Here is a 20,877-nt window from a genome sequence, read left to right on the forward strand (position 1 = left end):
CATTAATTTAATAGAACATTCAATTGAACGCTTATTTACAATCACTATTTACAATAAATTAAACTAATTCACAAGAGTGTAACATAAATCCCCAAAAATAAAAGTTAAGATTTTACTAATGTGTTAAGATTTGCTTATTTTATACACTAACAGTGAAACGAAAAGAAGGCAATATTTTAGTCCGCCTGAATATAAGTTTTTACGATGAATATTTCTTATGATACTAATGATCTATAATCTAAAAATAAAATACTTAAAAACAAGTGATTTGTTGGAAGAATTTAATAGATAATTGTTAAGCAATGCAACAACGAAACAATGTTACGGCTTTATTATTTCAAAGGAACACAAATAACAATTGTTGTATACTAATGCACAAAACTTTAAAATTTCTCATGCGCTACATTTACCTTTTAGATAATCTCTTTATTTAAAAATTTTATTTTATATTATTAATTATTATTCCTTAATTATCAAAACATTTTAATTATTAAGGAATTCCTATATCTAGGCGAAATTCATTAAAAACATAATATCACCCGTTATACTGCGGACTTACTCATTATTGTATGACGTGTCTGTTTACAGATTTAAGTATCTTTTTCTTTCTTAAAATTTTGTCAAATGACGTCACATGACACAACCCCTCGTCACAAAACTATCTAACATCGTTGACATTAATAATACGAGTTAATTTTTGAACGACTCCCTAACATAATCATCCAATTTACCAAAATATATTCTTATGGCTACTTAAAATTAACCAAAATACTGTGGGCCGTGTTGATAATCGTTACGTCGATCAATCACAACCAAGTTAGCTGTTTTCGCGGGGTAGCCGTGGTGGTAGACCCACTTCTTGCCACCATTCCTACCACCTTCACCGTGGTGCTGGTGAGCGTGGTGCCCGTGGTGACTGTGGCCACCGGAGGCGCTATGACCCTGGGAATGGAGAAATTTTAATTTAGTATAGATACATATAATACCAAAGTTGTATATGGATAATACACAAAATACACTTAATAGAAGGTAAATTATTTATAGACATTTTGAATAAATAAATCGCGTAAGTATTAAAAACTATTTTTTTGTAATAATTAAATAGGCTCTATTTTACCAAGTCGACCAAATAATATTACATCCAAGAGTCTACTTGGCTCTATTTCCGAATATCTTCCTTTATATGTAGATATAGCTAGATTTTTCTATAAACTTGAGAGAACAGACCCATTTCTTGCACGTGTTCAGACAATTTATTTTTATATATATTCAATGGATTATATTCTTTTCTCTATCTAAACTCTCTAGACTCTACCTACTAGAACTAATTAAATTTTCCTATTTTTATTTCACAACTCAAAGCACAAAAACCAATTCTTTGGCAATACAATATCACGGTACATTGAATCCTTCATACTATAGGTACGTAAATAGTATAAATTATAAGTAACTAGTGGTCCGCCCCGGCTTCGCCCGTGGTACATATTTCGCAATAAAAGGTAGCCTATGTCCTTTCTCGGGTATCAAAATATCTCCATACCAAATTTCATGCAAATTGGTTCTGTAGTTTAGGCGTGATTGAGTAACAGACAGACAGAGTTACTTTCGCATTTATAATATTATTATGGATTTGTACGCTACGATGAACACATTACGAATCAACAGTTAGAACCACTTTGGGGTCGATGGCGTCGATTTATCAATCCACACCACATTTAAAGTTTGGTAAATTCATCAAAAAATCCCTATTGATATCTAACATACATTTTGTTAGTAACGTGAGTACTCGTAATTATATATTTTTCATAAGTTATGTCTTTTACAGGAGCTCATACTGGATTTTCTAAATACAAACGAATCTGCATTCATAATATTATTATGCAAGGAACGAAGATTTCAGCATAAGATTAATAAGATAATTCTATAGTATAGCAAATATAATATAATATAGTAGTAACGAAATGCTGAAACAAAAACTTAAGTAAACGTATTACAATATAAAGAAACAGATTAAAAAAATTACCTTGTTTGTATGTTCATGTCCATTTTTGCTGAAATGTCCCGTGTCGCCCTTCGCGTGGCCCTTGTGGCTTGCTTCTAGATTGGACTTCTTGTAATGTCCACCCTAGAAATAAATTATTATTAGTTAACATCATTATTATAATTTAAAAAAATAGATACAAGTCTCCACCAGGTAACAAAACAATTTTTGTGAGTTGTCTTTACCCTTATCTAAATTAGAAAAAGATAAATGAAATCTGGGAACGAAAGCAAAACTTATGAATTAACAATACTACTTAGATGTTTTCTTATTAGTTTCCTAAAATCAGGTACTGTACTCAAAACTCAAACAATTCACATTACACAATTTTTAATTAAACCAACCTATCAGGATTCACATGACTGACTTTACTGTTTTATTCAATAGCTTTAAATATTCATAACATTTCAAAGGCGTGGGATAAATTAATAAAGTAATAGTAAATAGGAAAAGTTGTAATTAAGTTGATAGTTGTCCATGCAGCCTGTGTCCACGTCTTTTAATAAAAGTCCCGTTTAATTATGCACTGAGCTTTCAGTGGGAAGTAAAATATCTATACCATGTAAGATGCTTTTTATAGGTGACTGCGTTTTTAAATTAGTTTTTCGTACCACGTTAAGTAATATATTTTTTTAAGCTTTATTTGCATGTAAATGTTTAAATGAGTGTGTTCGTCTCCGTGGTAAATGTTTAACTTCAATTATTTTCAAAAAATAAATCCGCATTTGTATATTTTATTTTAAAATAGAAACGATTAAAATAAAAACGATTATAATATATACCTGTGAAACTTTTATTATTTAATTTTTAATTCGAAAATTGTTTCGCGGACACCCTGTATATTTTCAATTTGGATGATTCTCTAAGTGAAAGCAAAATAATTTGGAAGATATTTTCAAATTGTAAATTATATTTTAGGAATTCACCATTTGCCTAAAATCAGAATCGGGATGGAAAAAATTGGTACATAACAACGTGTAACCTGTTATTTTTCAAAATATAAAGAATTCTCTGTGTAAAACTTAAAGTGAAGGTCCGAATCTGAAAATACATGAACGTTAACATCTGTTTCACTGATCGATATTACTTACAAGGCAACAGGCAAACTGCAGTTTGGAAACACAGCCTGTGCATTACTAAACCTAACTTTATTGTTATATTTCTCAATCATTTCACTAATCTAATTTATTCACGGGCGAGATGATACCACCGGGGTCGAACCTAGGACCTCTCGATTATAACGCTTTCATGCTACTTCTAAATAAGGCGGTATTTAACCACTGCAATAATGATGAAATACCGTGGAAATCAATCTCGGTACTCTTGCGACAACTCATTTAAATGGATGTTTTTATCAATTTTCTACAAGCCCTAATAACCTTGAACACGATTTTTCATAGTCTAGAATGCTTTGGAAATATTAGGATTCACTTATTTAAGATCTAGTTTGCTGAAACGGCAAAAAAGAGAATAATATTGGTCTACTAGACCGTGACTGCAGCAATTTATTTGTAACACACAATTTTTGTATTTTTAGACTACAAGCCCACATATGAAAAAAATATGGGTCAAATGAACCACCACGGGACATATCTAGTACGAAAGAAGAGCAAAAAATAATAAGATTCATCACTATGCCGTCACTTGTAAGCTGTCCAACTGAGTGCAGATGAGAATTGAAAAGTACAGGTAGACTCGGTAAATTTTGGTCATATATTTTTGTACGGCATTCTTAACCATCGATAGATCCATTAAAAATAATAAGAAACCGCTCAGTGCCGTACAAAAATGTTGGTCCACCAAGTCGGAATTTTAATTTAATTTCCGAGAGTTACCGGGGGTAAATTTGGTCATTTGACCATGTACGGCATCTGTGTCATACTATTGCTATACTGCTTTTAATCCATTATTCCGCAACGCCGTACAAAAATCATGGGGACAAGGGGAAAAAATCGAGAGTTGCAATCCCCTCTCTTTCCCCACTCCAGGGGGTCATTTGACTAAGTACGGCTTCGGTTCCAAAACATTATCTAGCACTCAAAAGTACTATTAAAAGCAATGCCGTCAAAAAATAATTGTTCTTTTAAATGTATACCAATAATCATCTTAATTTCATCGAATTCTTGATATAAAGAGCTGTAAGGTCAATTGACCCTGTACGGGAACTTTCTTTTTAACATGATATTGTAAAATTCAATTGTTGTATAGTATTGCCGTTCAAAAGAAACCGTTCTAAAAAAAGTTATAGAGAAATGCAAAACCAGAAATTTTGTTAAAGTTTAAACATCGTAGATTAATGAAATATAATAGTTTTCTACACTTTATTCGTTGTTTTAAATAGTATTAACATAGATAAATTAGGAAAAAACGATGCCGTACATTTTTGTGCAGACCACATCTTTTAGGCTGATGAAAGCGACGAAAGCTACAATTTTAAGGGTGCTTTATGGCCATTTGATACAGTACGGCATTGACATATTTTTACCCAACTACGGCAAAGCAAAAGGAGGGTTATGGTTTTGACAGGTCATGTATGTATGTTCATCTATTCCCTCGTAACTTCTAAACTACTTATCAGAATTCGACAAATAACATATCATTAGAAGCATCTGAATTGTTCACTGGATAACCAGCGACCAGCTAGCTAAAGGCTATATGGGGTTTCACAAAATCTAATGTGGCGCCCTCTAGCGGACAAAACATACAGAGTAAAAAAATAAAGTTAAGATAAATATGCCGTGTTTGGTATCATTTGAAAGCGCTTTACTTGTACATTTTGAATATGTATATAATACTAGCATTTGCTTGTGACTTTACCTGTATTCATGGGCTGATTGCATATAATTCACATCTTTTCGTTCATAGCTTTTTTATTAGTTCATCAATTTAACGGAGTCCATTCCACTTGACTCCGACTTTCCAAGGTGATAATTAACCACCTCGTGCTTCTTAATATTAATGTATATTTATATTTTATTATCAAAATATAAAGCAAGCATTTCGTTATATGGATTTTTTCTTTTTCAGATTTTTCCCCTTTGAACCAACGAAAATGTACGGCACATGAAAAAATATTATCTATGCATAAAATACTTTAAAAATAAATTTATTTCGTGTTGTGTCAAATGACCCCCTGGAGTGGGGAAAGAGAGGGGATTACAACTCTCGATTTTTTCCCCTTGTCCCCATGATTTTTGTACGGCGTTGCGGAATAATGGATTAAAAGCAGTATAGCAATAGTATGACACAGATGCCGTACATGGTCAAATGACCAAATTTACCCCCGGTAACTCTCGGAAATTAAATTAAAATTCCGACTTGGTGGACCAACATTTTTGTACGGCACTGAGCGGTTTCTTATTATTTTTAATGGATCTATCGATGGTTAAGAATGCCGTACAAAAATATATGACCAAAATTTACCGAGTCTACCTGTACTTTTCAATTCTCATCTGCACTCAGTTGGACAGCTTACAAGTGACGGCATAGTGATGAATCTTATTATTTTTTGCTCTTCTTTCGTACTAGATATGTCCCGTGGTGGTTCATTTGACCCATATTTTTTTCATATGTGGGCTTGTAGTCTATTTGACACAGCGGAATAATTTAACGGTAATGTTCGTTTTGAAATTGCACCTACAGTTTCAACAAATAAATGTGAGTTTTAAAATTTCAAATTTAGAGAAAATCACAATAATCCTCAATTTATCTATTTAATTGGTTCAAATTTTTGATAAAAAAAAACTTTAGTTTTGATGAATCGAATTTGAAACTACGATACTAAAATACACAAAAAATTTTAAAATCTCAATTTTTCGGCAGGATTTACAGGCCTTCCGAGCTATAAACTTGCCAAATGTGCCAAATAGGTACACGTGAAAAGAACTAAAAATTCAGTTTCTGCTATAAAACTATAACTATGGCAATTTATTTACTTAACCTTTGCGAATTGTTTTGAAGTTCTTCGTCTTTCACATTAATTAATTATATTAAAAAATAGGCTTCAAAACATCCGTACCTCATTCCTTCAACCTTTTTTGAAACCAGTACGTACTGTCACACCCACTTGCTCATTCATCACTTAAACATATCTTTATAAAAACTACAGAACACATACCATAGAATGTTCCTTCTCACTATGATGTCCTCCATGCATCTCTATTTCATCCGAATCTCCGTCTTCTTCAAAGAACTCTACTCTCTTCTCATATTCGTCTTTCTTGTGAATATCGTGGCTACCTTTAGTGCTGTGTCCCTTTGAATGCTTGCCTGATTCTTCGTACTGTAAACAGATGGTTAGTTATTCTGAACTATGATTGTTTGATTTACAAATCTGGTCGTTAAAATGAGAGTTAATACTATGTTTGTAGATATCTTTTCTTTTTACTAAGACAAAAAAAAGTCGTAAGAGGTTTCTCTAAAATAGCTATAAAGTGGTTTAAAAGGCGTAATGATGATGCAGCAATGCATTATAAAACTTTTGAAGGAGTTACCAAGGAGTTACCATTAAAATTTATTGGAACTTTCACATATTTCGGTGATACATTTTCATTCGAAAAACCTTAGTCGTAGTTTTAAGGATGCGAATAAAAACTTACCTTCGCATGTTTCTTGCCATGTTCCTCATGATGATGAGCTCCATAATGCTCCTTCTCATCATGGTGCTTCTTATCTATCCCACCCTGGTCCTTGTACTTATCGTGGTGACTCTCCTTGTCATGGTGGCCCTTGCTGGTCTTCGTGTCTTCGTGGTACCCCTGAATTATGTTGAACATTTTAGTTATGGATCTATTTATAAGTTGTCTTCGTTAAAGACGTTAAAACAGCCCCGTTCGATTTATTATTAACTTTAAAATGTTAGCATATAGTGAATTTTCAGTACTAGGTATATACCTGTCGTTAAAATTTGAATATAAAAAAAAAACCGGCCAAGTGCGAGTCGGGCTCGCGCACAAAGGGTTCCGTAGCAGCAAATATAATAAATTACAGTTAAATCAACCTATCTCAAAAACTATAAGAGATACTTTGATCAAACCAAAAATCGTTGAAAGAGTTAATTAGCATGCATCACCTCTATTTTTTTTAGAATTTTATACCCCGTAGTTATAAAAATAGAGGGGGGGGGGACATACTTTTTACGACTTTGAGAGCTGATATCTCAAAAACCGTTCACTTTAAGAAAAATGTTTTTTAGAAAACTTTATATCATTTTAAAAGACCTTTCCATTGATACCCCACACGGGTATGTACATCGAAAAAAAAAATTTCATCCCTCAGTTACATGTATGGGGGGCCCCACCCCCAATTCTTTTTTTTACTATTTAGTGTCATATTTTTGTAGCGGTTCATACAACACATATTCCCATCAAATTTCATCACTGTAGTACTTATAGTTTCCGAGTAAATCGGCTGTGACAGACGGACAGACGGACAGACGGACAGACGGACATGACGAAACTATAAGGGTTCCGTTTTTGCCATTTTGGCTACGGAACCCTAATGAGTATATAATTATTTAATATTTTCTAGATGCATTATTGCCATTATCAGTAATTGATAGTGCAATTTCATTTTATTTTATAGATTTTAATAGCTCTAGGTTCTACCAAACGGATTAATTACGGATTATCATATTAATCCTGACCAAAGAAGAATAAAGGATCAAAATCCTTTGAACATAGCGGGTTAAAACAATGACTTATGAACAATAAAATCATAGAAATGATAGGACAAGCTTGTTGATAAAAGATCAGAGCCGGTATCTTGTTAATGGAAGTTGGTTAATTAAAACGAAACCAGAGTCATGTCAGTTGTACCGTCCTGCTGTAATTGACTTGTGAACTTTGCGTACTAAGGATACTCGAATGTTTCTCGAAGTTGTTTATTATTTGTTTAAAAGAAGAAGATTTTAGAAGTTGTTTATTATTTGTTAATTAAATATTTTTCATTTTTTTTTCAGAACTTGAAAAATAATGGTAGTAGTATCTATTTCTTTGGGAAATATTGACTTAAAGCTTGTGAAATAAATTGAGGTTACTATGATCCCGACAATTACTTGACACGCAAGGGATAATAGCTGATATTGAAAACAATTTATTGTCCTAAAATTTAAGAATTTTAAATATTCATTATAAAGTTTAAGGATAGCCTGTTTAATAATTTTTTGATGTTATTTTAAATGTTATTTTTCAATATTACAAACATAATTTATACCCATTTGTTAGAACTTAGAAATCTACTGCCGAAGTTGAAGTGAGAAAGATCGAGTTGCGAATGAGAACTCATAGTAAAAGTGTCTTTGATGACAACTTGCGAACTTATATAATTTATACAAATTAAAACGGACCAGTTATAGCAAGTTATGAATTATAGTGCTTAGTGTCTAATGGTTGGAACTGGAATTGAATCCTAGACTCTATTGAGTTGGAGATAATTGAAGTTTCAATTGAAAGTATTGGACATTCTTAGATAAAGATTCCATATGAACGTATAGAACTTGAAATAAGAAATTTTAAATTGAATTATTGGTAGTGAATTTTGGTACGTAGTTCTCTGGGTATACAAGATTAAAATGTATTATTTGTAGTAGGAACCTATGAATTGAAGTATTGTTAGTTTCAGTCTACATTATACAACTATTGTAATACATTTTTAGGATGTTACCCCGTAATTGTCAATATAAGAAAATAACCCACACTTTTCTCTAAACGAAATCTCATTAATTATAAAACATACATGAAACAATTTGTGGGAACTATTATTATATAACTAACACACTAGCTCTACTGTGTTATACAAACAAATGTATAATGAAAACAAAACTTATCAATATTAGCGATTGTCCAAAGTTTGTTATTATTAGATCATCTAAAACACATCGTGAAAACAAAACAATGGTAGTTTTTGTTCATGAACATTCGACTGGTGTTCCTATGTAAGAAATAATGTAAGATAAATCTATACTAATATTATAAAGCTGAAGAGTTTGTTTGTTTGTTTGAACGCGCTCATCTCAGGAACTACTGGACCGATTTGAAAAATTCTTTCGGTGTTAGATAGCCAATTTATCGAGGAAGGCTATAGGCTACATAATATTATCATCACGCTAAGACCAACAGGAGCAGAGTACTGCGGGTAAAATATCATCACGTTAAGACCAACAGAAGCACAGCACTGCGGGTAAAACAGCGGGGCACAGTTAGTAATCAATATAGGTAGTTAAAAAACTAAAAACGCGGTTAAACTCATGAAATTATTCTATTGTCACCCATCCTTGATAAGTGTACTAAGTTTGAAATAAATCTGTCCGTTTAAAGTGGGTCAAATTCGAGTCTAATGGTGGGTACACACGTACGTACTTGCTAGTCGAGCAAGTCTCTTCGAACAAAGCTATAGCACAGACATGCTTGAACTCGCGTCTACACGTAAAAGCTTGCGCGAAGATCATGTTCAGTGTGCGTTGAAACTCTTCGAGCAATGGACGATACGTTGTTGTGTTTGGTGGGAATTTTTTTTCTTCTCTCTCCTCCAAGACGCCCTTAGAGGGTTAATTTTTTTTATCACTCCATTTTTGTCAATGTTTGGTTCCACCGTTTTGCATAATAAAATTAAACGATCATACGCAGCGTTTCTTTTACCCTTGTCGCTGTACTCTTTTAACGTTGTTTTCCATAAACACTCTTCTTCTCGATACATGTTTATAAATTGTTCCACAAAATCACGAGTAAACGCTCGAAAGTCCGATATTTCAGCTGCGCACGCACAACCTTTTCGATTAATCACTCGCTCACGACTGACATGCTCGAAGTCGCAGCTACACGTACAAACAAGATTGCTTCGAACATCGAGCAAAAATTATGGAGGTTTGAATCTTGCTCGAATCGAAGTTGTTGGATTGAAATGGTTGGCTTCGAGCATTTGTCTTGAGACTTGCATGGTACACACGTTCGTACTTGCTCGAGATCGAGCAAGTTTATCGAGCATGTGTGTACGTGTGTACCCACTATAAAGGAATCGGTTACATACAAACATACAGGTGAAGCTAATAAAAGCGTGTTAAAATGTCTAATCTATATAATATATTAAACTCAAAGGTGACTGATATAGTGATCTATCAACGCACATCCCAAACCACTGGACGTATCGGGCTGAAATTTGGCATGCAGGTAGATGTTAGGACGTAGACATCCGCTAAGAAAGGATTTCCCGAAATTCTTGCGGGAACCGGGAAAAACGGGGATGCATGTACAAAGTCGTGGGCGGAAGCTATAGTGGCTTATAAGATCAGTTCTATATTTCTTAGAGGTATACATGTACAATGTATGATTAGTTTCAGCAGAATACCTATATATGTATAGTATCTGTGGCAAGTAGTAGGTATAATTTATGTTATTCTAGTGTCTAGTCTAGACCACTAATATTGTAATACTGTGGTCTAGACCATGTATTCATCTGAAATTTACATAGCTGAGAAATTTGATTATTTCTTGTAAATTAGAATTCAGTTTCAAGTAAATTGAGAAATTATTATTATTTTCAATTTGAAAGAATATTTATTTCGGTTAAGGTCAAATAATTCTTTATCAGTTTTGCACTAGTTAAGATTTTGAACGAAATATAAAAGAGAAATAATTTAAAGACACAGAGAATATTATAACATACATAGATTATAACATTTTACAATTTCTTCGACAATAATTAGTAGGAAAAAAATGGGGTTAAATTGGTACATGTTAAATGTTACAATCATGATTATTTACATGTTAGGAACATCCACCACTCACTTTATCCATAATGTACCAAGGTTTTAATCTTGATAGTGTGTAATAATAGTTTATAGGATCGACGGTGTGTCTCCATTCTGATGCTCTTGTTGTTGCTGTCTAAATGCACAATAAAATATTAAATATATGTAGATAATAATATTATGTGTTTAAAAATTATCGTGTCACGTTTTTCTAACCAAACTTCCGTGAAAATCATTGACTAATTAAAAAAAACAACAGGGAATATAATTATATATATTTTGTTGCACTTGGGATGAATTCACGCGAGTAGCTTTATTTGTACCTAATATGCTATAAAAAGTAATGTATTTAGTTTGTATGTTATATTATATTTCTAATTTCGATGTAACCATGATGTAACCAATTAAATGTAAAACCACTATCGTATTGGGAAACTGTAATGTTAGTGTGTGTTTTCAATAAATAAATAAATAAATAAATATTTTATAGTCAGGGAATAATTATTAATTATGACGTAGAGTGAAATACGTAGGATACTAATTAAAACTAATTTATAAATATGGATAATTGTGAAAACTACTTATAAATTAAACTTATCTAGCCTATGCAAACAATATTATTAAATTATTGTTAAATTAAAATCATTGGTTTTATAAATAGTTTTGAAGAGTGAACTTTACCTAACTCGAGTCCGCGTGTAAAATAGCTATTCAAAATAATATCTAGAATCTGATTTAGCATGACATAGGTTGAGATCAAGTTATCGAAGTTAATATAAGTTTTAATAATTCTCTCACCAACTTAATCAAATTAAACAAATAATAAATTTGTAATTAAATAATTCAAAATCTACACATTGAAATTGTATTACATTTTCAAAGTTAAAATTAGGGGTGTTTTGCCTTTTCAAGTTTGTTTACAACATGGCCAGTATATTAGGATTTACCTGAGGAAATATTTTTTTATAGAAAAACGCAAATTAAAATAATAAAAGAAAAAATTTCTCATGTAATTTCTTCCCCATTTTATTTATGGTTTCATTTTTTTTTAACCATTAGGCTCTACGATATTATACGTAAAATTATTAACTTAGAACCAGAAGGTAGAAATAAACTTTATAATAACAAATATGTATGTATTCCCTTTAAAACTACGCAAATACTCCCAATCGTAGGCCAATAGAGAAAATTAGGAAACAGGATTATAACGGTCGCTGGAGATTTGTTGAATTGAAATGGTCGATGCGGTGCGAATTGAAATTGCGATCCGTTATTAGGTACAACTTGTTTACTATGCACCCCTGTACCATGATTTTATTGCAATATTATTTCCAGTGTGGGAGAGTGACAGCACTATCTATACAGGGTATTATCGTGTGCACAGGCGATTATTCCGTAACTATTGCAGATATAAAAAAACTTTACGGTCCTTGCAGTGGATATAACCTCCTCCTTTTTTTGAAGTCAGTTAAAAATAGGGTCTGATGATGATGATTTACAATAAATATTTACAAAGCTTTATCGTATGCTCAAATTGGATTGCCGTTTTATTCAACTTCTAAATAGTAATTTTCTTTTTAATTTTTCATAGATGCGAAAAGAACTAAAAATAAGTTTCTTCTCATTGTGAACTAGCTCACTAATAACATTATTCGACGACCTAGGGCTTACAAACATGTTTTTACTCTTCTTTCGAGAGATAGACCTAGAAAAATTATCGATTACGAACTTTTCTAACAGACTCGTTAATAACAAATTCGGGAACATATTTTGATAACAAAAACAGTTACTATATATTATCTGCTATGAAATCACGTAAGGGCCAAGGACTATTATTAGCAACTGATTTACTTCACCATGGACTTAATAAATCATATAACCCATGGCAAGGATTACCAAGCTACGGGGGATAACCAATATTTTGTGCTAAATAAGATTATTTTAAGAATTTTTCCTTGAAACAACCCCATATATTATGAGAATGTTGTGGAGCTAAAAATAGATGGGATAATATCATGTCTTACGGGATTAGTTACGGGGTTCTGATAGAACAATAATATTGATAACCAATTATAATATTGCATTCATACTTATATTGGTTGACTCTATTTATTTTTTTACTAGACCCTTAGAAAATGTGTGAATGAATTTTGATTTTTATACAGATTTAATAAACATAAAGTGCCGTAGATTAGTTGTTTTTTTCATGAAATAAAAACTTGAGGAGAAACAGCATTATGACAAAGAATGTTCGTCAACGTGCAACGCAACACGTGATACTATATTAGTAACACGACGGAAAAAAATGTGCGTAGTTAATACATAGATAGTAATTGATCAAAAAAACGTTTTATTACAAATTTAAAATTTTAAACGCCTTGACATCGATTATTGTAATTTGTAACGTATCTTTCACTTTCAAGTAATTTCCCTAAGCGTAAAAATATTCAATTGTTCAATGCGTTCAAAATCGCGAGTAAAAGCTAGTGAAGGAAAAATATATGATGCTGTATCATAATTTTACGACACGCATCAACAAAGTTGGGAGGTTGTAAAACCTTTATGGGGTGTTACCGCTTATTTTATCAACTGTACATATTTATATTGGTAAAATAATGCAAAACGTGCATTATTTTACCAATATAAATATGTACAGCTGATATGTAAAATAATATCTAGGAAGGAAACAAGATGACTTATATTATATTTAGACTATTATAATTTTAGGTAGGTATCTCTAATTTATTATACACTGTAGCTGTTGCCCGCAGCTTCGCCTGCGTGGAAAAGATAAATTTTCATCGTACAAACTTTCATCCCCTTTTTTACCCCTTTAGGGGATGAATTTTCTAAAATCCTTTCTTAGGGGACGCCTACGTTATGAGATCTACCTGCATGCCAAATTTCAGCCCGATACGTCCAGTGGTTTGGGCTTTGCGTTGATAGATCACTATATCAGTCACCTTTGAGTTTTATATATATAGATAATATTATAGAAATAAGTTTTTTTTAGTCCTGTAGCAGCAAATGAATCAAACATTTAAAAATTAATAATATCTATTAAATTAATGATTTTATCATATTTAGGCATTTAGTTAATAATTACCTCAAAAATGTAATATCGATTGCAATGTGTTTTTGTTTTCATCTCTTTATAACTGCTTTGTTAAAGTTTCTTATAAACTTAGAAAAAGTGGGAGAAAGTCTACTTAAAACAAACTCTTACCTCATAAGCCTTTTTGCCGTGTTCTCCGTGTTCTTCTGAATATTCCGACTCGTGTTTTCGACCTCCACCTAGTAAAAAAAATAATTATTATGTATTTAATACGTATTTCAATAAATAATAATGTTCTCGCCTCTTGTGGGTTAAGCTTAAAAAGCGATCGAATTTTCAAATAAATTAATCGTTTTAATTATAAAACAAGGAATATTATGTTTAAAATTTGTGAAATGTTTGTACGGTACATAAATGATTATCATATAAATAAAATTATTATCTCTATTTAAATAAATAGGAAAAGTCACGTTAATTCAAGCATTTATATAGTCAAAGATATTTAGATTATGGAACGATTACTACCTGCCTACCTATATACCGATGCCGATACAATCTTTGATAATATAATCGATGTTGGAAAACTAACAGTTATTAAAAAGCGTGAAAATACAGTTAATTTCTACAGTTAATTATTACAAAGAAAACACTCATTCCCTGATACAATACAATATGTAATACTATTAAATAATTTGGAAAATCCAAAAGTGCACGCCTCATTATTTTTTTTTAATAATTATTTATTAATTATTATTTTTGTTTATTTAATAACAATTAAACCACATCGAATCAGACCCTGAAAAATGAAAGGGTTCTATTCCTGAGCATACTCAAGCGTAAGAGAAAAAAAAAGACTCGATTAGTAAAGTATTTCGGTCGCTATCGTGTTAACAAGAAAATCCTCCGCACATACAGACACACGGACGTCCAAGACAGAACTTTTTGAACTGTTTTTTAACTAGTTTAAATAACAAAAATGACATCAAAAACATCATGAATGTTAAAAATAGTGTTTTTTCTTAATATGTGTGTGTATGTATTATCTTACAAGTGTAATGTATGATACATAAAGACATTTTAAGTTTGAAAAATCAGATGTTTTGCGCGAAGTGACAGTAGTACCCACCTCAACGCTTCGCTTATGAGGCGTGCAAAAGATATATAGTATTTCGCCTTATCGGATTATTTAAGTGATCAAAGTGAGATAGAATTAAGTATTTTGCGCTCACAGCCTCACATTATTGTGCATTTACATCAAACATTCAAATGTTCATTCTAACCCCGCTATGTCAAATTCTTTTAGTGTAAACAGGCGTAGAGCATTCTTTCGCTGTTCTTAGTGCGTTCCAAAAGACTAAACTGAATACGAGTCTTCGTTAACACTGAACTATCACGAGAATGCTCTTGCTCTAGCTCTAGCTCTATGTTCGTTTGATGTAAAAGTTATACACTTTACAGTAATTATTGAATGGAAGATTACATAAATCCTAAGCGTATGAAGTACCTAATTAGGCTGTAGCGCTAAACTGTATTATTTTCTATATTGAAGACATTTTATTTCCTTGAATCTTTTATTATAAACTAACGAAGTTAAATCACAACTCAAGTAAAAATAAAGGCCTTGAAATTTTCGCAGTAGGCCGTTTTGCGTACAGTCAATTGCAAAAGAAAACAATGACCCAATTGTTTTTAAATATCTCGTCACTGACATTAGTTCAATAGGTCGGAATTTTTCTACACTTTCTATAGATACACTTTCAATTCTGACCTGTAACTAATTTTACGCTAAATATAAATTATCACGCTTATTATAAACAGATTTTGTAATCAATTGGGTGTAAATTTCATTTTTTTTTATTTGACTTGGATAAAGCGATTCATCCGTATTTAATGACAACTTAATTTCTTTGCAAAAGTATCTGATAGTATGTAGGGTACTTAATGAAATTATTATAATTATCCGCCCGCGGCTTCGCCCGCGTTTTCAAAGGAAAACCAGCATAGTTCCCGTTCCCGTGGGATTTCCGGGAAAAAAACCTATCCTATGTTAACACATAACACTTGGATTAACATCCAAGTTACCCTCTATATGTGTGCTAAATTTCATTGTAATCGGTTCAGTAGAATTTTGCATGAAAGAGTAACAAACACACACACTCTCGCATTTATAATATTACATAGTAGGATATGCATTGAAAAACCTTACCAAAAATTTATCACATATATCTAAACATACAATATACATTGCCTAATGCCTATATTGTAAATTATTTTTTACCAGTAGGTTCCTAGAAAGTTACATTTTTATTGAGTAACGTAGGCTTTTGTTGTTCATTACCGATTAGCCAAGACTAGCTCTAAAAACCAAAATTTTCGGCTTTTGTATTAAAGAAATCTTTTGCTATAAAAGAACTAGGACTTAGTTCAGTATTGCACCAAGTGATATAATTTAATTTAAGTGGACAAAGCCCAACTTACATAATAGTATAAAATTGCAAAATCCGCAGAATGTTCACACTTCCTATTTATGTAAGAAAGAAGTCTATTGTCTAATCTTATGTCTAAAATAAATTAGTGTTTTAAAAAATATACGTTTTATTTGACTGACTGGTTGGCTTGGTTGGTAGTGTCCCTGCCTTCGTCAAAGGTCGTGGGTTCGATTCCCACCCAGGGCAAATATTTGTGTGATGAACATCGATGTTTGCTCTGTATCTAGGTCTTAATTGTCTATGTAAGTATTTATTTAAAATTTTATATGTTTGTTTACCAGACATTTGATTTCCATAACACAAGCGAAAGCTTATTATGGGATCAGATCGTGCCCTGTCCTGAAATATTCATTTATTTTCATTTAGCCGAAAACTTAAAAACACTATCATCTTGTCCAAACAAAACCCTTTTACATCTAAAATATAATGTAACCGGCATTTTCTTATTAAAAGAACGCTATGAAATAAACACAAAAACCAACATTAAGAACACAGTTATTTTGTTTACCCAACAATTAATTACTGCTTAAGCATTTGTTTTACAAATCTCCGTTAAAAAATCTATTAACTTTTTTCCATCAAACGAAGGTCCATTGAACCGATACATAAATAAATAGATTTAACACCGTGACGACGAAAAAGTGGTCACGTATCGCTTGCCCTCCAGCTTGAACCAAAAAACGATGATCTATACTACATATTTACTATTATAACTATTATTAACCGACTTCAAAAAACAAGATAATCTTTGTTAGAGATATTTTTTGGTATTCATCAATTTGTCCGCCACTTATTTTCGATAAATTTTTTCTTTAAGCGCGATGAAAGTAAAATTTAAAAGTCGCGTCATGGCAATACTGTCACGTTATGGAGTAAGGCGACGATTTTGGTATCTTTGAATCTTGCTAGAGAAGTTTCACTTCTGACATGTGTGCTCGGCACTCATGTCAGAAGCAGAACACGCTATTTTTAGGGTTCCGTAGCCAAAATGGCAAAAACGGAACCCTTATAGTTTCGTCATGTCCGTCTGTCCGTCTGTCACAGCCGATTTACTCGGAAACTATAAGTACTACAGTGATGAAATTTGATGGGAATATGTGTTGTATGAACCGCTACAAAAATATGACACTAAATAGTAAAAAAAAGAATTGGGGGTGGGGCCCCCCATACATGTAACTGAGGGATGAAATTTTTTTTTTCGATGTACATACCCGTGTGGGGTATCAATGGAAAGGTCTTTTAAAATGATATAAAGTTTTCTAAAAAACATTTTTCTTAAAGTGAACGGTTTTTGAGATATCAGCTCTCAAAGTCGTAAAAAGTATGTCCCCCCCCCTCTATTTTTATAACTACGGGGTATAAAATTCTAAAAAAAATAGAGGTGATGCATGCTAATTAACTCTTTCAACGATTTTTGGTTTGATCAAAGTATCTCTTATAGTTTTTGAGATAGGTTGATTTAACTGTAATTTATTATATTTGCTGCTACGGAACCCTTTGTGCGCGAGCCCGACTCGCACTTGGCCGGTTTATTTATTGTAAAGTCCTTAAATTCTGAGGTTAAATGAATTCTGAGTTTCATGGTAAAATTCAAAGGACATCTATTAAAATAAGTCGGTTTATATTTATCTAAATCACGTTTCCTTATTTCCTAGACTCCATTTATATGGAAATTCATCGGATAGACAAACAGAGATACTTTTGCTTTTGTTATATTACCTATTTATTCAGTGAATGTGAATAATTTTAAGATTTAGATTACCTGAATCACCTAACATAATTAAGTTAGTAAACACTTAATATCTGTGAGTTATTTTGGCTCTATATTGCTTCAGAAAAAGTATGGATCATTATCAGCAAAAGAAGTTTTTCAGTTTGTCATCCTTAAGAATTTTCATAAAAATATTTTATTAAGATAAAAGGGATCATTTAAGCGTGATAGTCAATACGGTAATCATGTCGTATCTTACTTGACCCATCTTTTGGAACCCTTGTTAGAAATTAGGTACTTTTGACGGAGTGAACTTAAAAATCATGACAACAACTTAAATTAGACCGTATTCCGATGGAATAAGGAGCAAATTTGTAGGGCAGATTATCTCTCGCCTGTAAATCGCTTGAGGCTTCAGTATATTTTGGTAGAAATGCGTCGGTCCAAAATGCAAAGTGGATGGACCTCGATATACAGCTCTGAATTGTTGCTATGATATTACCTATTTGGAAATTGTTTCGTGTACGTTTTAATAAAATATGATTACTATTTTACTTAAATCGCACTTTGAAAACATGTAGAATGTAGATATTCTTTTGTAGACGGTCTAGTATAAAATGTTAAATATTATATTTACGAGTGTGAAGTAATTTTTTGATATTACCTTGCGTAATTTGCGCTCAAAACAATATCAGTATACAAAAAGGTTTTTACCAACCAATACACGATATTTTTATATTTTATTTGTATTTTTTATTTATGCTTTCTCATGCAAAGATACGCCCAAGTCCTATAAAAAATCTTGATCTAGCCTCTGTTAACCATAATTAATAATTTCTTTATAATAATACTATTGTCATTTGATTTTTTCACTGAAATCACCAAGGCTTTTATAAAAATTTAATATTTGAGTGAATCATGTTTTATATAATTGCAAGTTAAATAAACGTACGTTTTGAATTAATGTTACATAAAAACTCACCTTTTTCGTGGCTGTAATCTGCAATCTTCTTCTCTTCTTCTTTGTCAGTTGACGCATGCGTAGAGTCAACGTCTGCGCCTGAAGTTGCAGAAGGGATTGCGTCAGACGCAGACGGCGCGGTGTTGGACGCAGACGAATCCACATCCGAAGCAGTTGTGTCAGACGCCGATGCGTCAAAACCAGTTGTATCAGACGCTGTTGTTGGCAGACTTATCTTTTCTGTATTAAATGTTATGGGCGAGGCAGTTGTCTTTGCTTTATTGCGCTTATTTTTCCTTTTCTTAGGGAAGAATCGCGTTGGCTCACCTTCCTTTGAATCATCATCTGCTGGGACTAACGATATTCTTACGTTGTCATCATCTGCTGAATATTTGGCTGAAAACTTTTCATTGGATTTTTCTGCTTTGGGTTTTGGTGTTGTACTATCGTTTTCATCAAAGATCATATACAGTTGAGGATTTCTAAAAACTGACAGCTTACCAGTAGCAACAGATTTTTCCTTTTTTGATTTGCGCTTTTTACTCTTTTTAGGTGATTGTGTAGTAGTCGTTGTTGTTGTTTTTTCATGATTGAGTTTATACTTATCCTCTACAGATCCAACATCATCGTTGTATTCTTCATAATCAGTTATTTTCTTCCATTTGGGTCCTTTACCTTTTGCGTACTTATCATTCTCTTCACTAGATCCTAAGTTGTCCCTTTCAAAATCTTCTCGGAATAATTCTTCCTCTTTTACTTTTTCATTTATCGCACGTTGCTCTTGTGCATGTCGTTCTTTTAAATCGTCAACGCTACTTAACAGTTTTGCTTTCTTTTCCTCACTTTCACGCTTTTCTTCATCGACGACTTCAGGCTTTTGCTTTTCAGAACTCGCTTCTTCATATTCGACATCATCTTCATATCGTCTCGGGCGTTTCTCTTCTTTTTCATCACTTTCGGCCTCTGGATGTATATCTTGTTTTTCATCTTTAGTTTTAAGGCTTTCCTTTTCTTCACTAACATTTTGATTTTCTTCCTCTGATTTTTGCTTTGCTTCCTGATTTTCTTTGTTACGCACTTGTATAGCTTTTATCACGGGATCGTCTACAGGTTTGGTAATTATATTTACGATTCCATCTATATCAGATATATTTTGGCCTATAGGTTTATTCGGATCAACGGGCTCTGCAGGTCTGTTTAAGTCAGACCATTCCTTCTTTTCATAATAATCTTCGTTATCGCTTTCGCCTTGACCTTTATCATAATAATCATCGCCGTTTGGTTCAGCGACAGCTTTTAGTATGAAATTCATAGGCGGTGCAAGTCGTTTTTTCGGTTTCGCTTTGGCCACAGCCACGAACTCTCCGAGCTCCTCACCATGCTTGTTCTTGAAGGGAACCCAGTCTGGAAAGAATTCGCTATTTGCAGCACGCTTCGTCACATTTTTATCACTCACTCCGATGCTCAGCGAGTAGCAGCTTGGAGTTAAAAGGAAAAAAAGTAAATTGAGCGGCGACATATTGATATGAGAGAAGTGTTCATAGTATCATATTCGTATTTTATAAATACGCGAGATGTCGGCTCGGACGCGCGGGGGAAACTGTCGCCATTGGTTGAACTACTATTATTTATACTGTTTGTAAAATGATTCTCTTCGGTGTCGAGCGATGGCAGAATAGCGTTGATAAGACTTTTACTTTCAGTTCATTGATTTAAATTATTCACAGTTTTGACTGGAGCAGGGCAGCATCAAAAGCTTTAGGATTTTAATATCAATTTAAGAAATTATTCTAACACTGCTCGAGTTTAATATTTTATCAATTTTTAGTAATTGAAGATTGATTAAAAAAATTATACAGTGATACCGATGAGCT

General features: G+C 32.5%; 1 protein-coding gene across 1 annotated transcript; it reads right to left on the reverse strand.

Annotated features, from left to right (window-relative positions):
• Nucleotides 1-88: 88 nt before the first annotated feature.
• On the reverse strand, nucleotides 89-20,583 carry LOC149477078 (uncharacterized). Its single transcript, XM_089711382.1, has 6 exons — nucleotides 19,025-20,583; nucleotides 14,014-14,081; nucleotides 6,640-6,798; nucleotides 6,159-6,323; nucleotides 2,024-2,125; nucleotides 89-942 (listed from the first exon to the last, which is right to left on the reverse strand). The coding sequence occupies exons 1-6, from the start codon at nucleotides 20,520-20,522 to the stop codon at nucleotides 760-762; spliced, it is 2,175 nt and encodes a 724-aa protein (XP_089567508.1). The 5' UTR covers nucleotides 20,523-20,583; the 3' UTR covers nucleotides 89-759.
• Between the last annotated feature and the right edge of the window lie 294 nt (nucleotides 20,584-20,877).

The sequence above is a fragment of the Colias philodice genome, chromosome 26 (assembly GCF_061535455.1).
Source record: "Colias philodice isolate Cphi_HAF_F1 chromosome 26, ilColPhil1 Martin Lab GWU primary, whole genome shotgun sequence".
Classification (NCBI taxonomy): Eukaryota; Metazoa; Arthropoda; class Insecta; order Lepidoptera; family Pieridae; genus Colias; species Colias philodice.

Excerpts from the sequence above, each read along its gene's own strand:
- LOC149477078 (XM_089711382.1), bottom strand. The coding sequence starts at position 20,522 with ATGTCGCCGCTCAATTTACTTTTTTTCCTTTTAACTCCAAGCTGCTAC. Across the intron at positions 14,082-19,024 it reads AGATTACAGCCACGAAAAAG|GTGGAGGTCGAAAACACGAG; the intron begins GTGAGTTTTTAT and ends TTTTTTTACTAG. Across the intron at positions 2,126-6,158 it reads GTGAGAAGGAACATTCTATG|GGTGGACATTACAAGAAGTC; the intron begins GTATGTGTTCTG and ends ATTTATTTCTAG.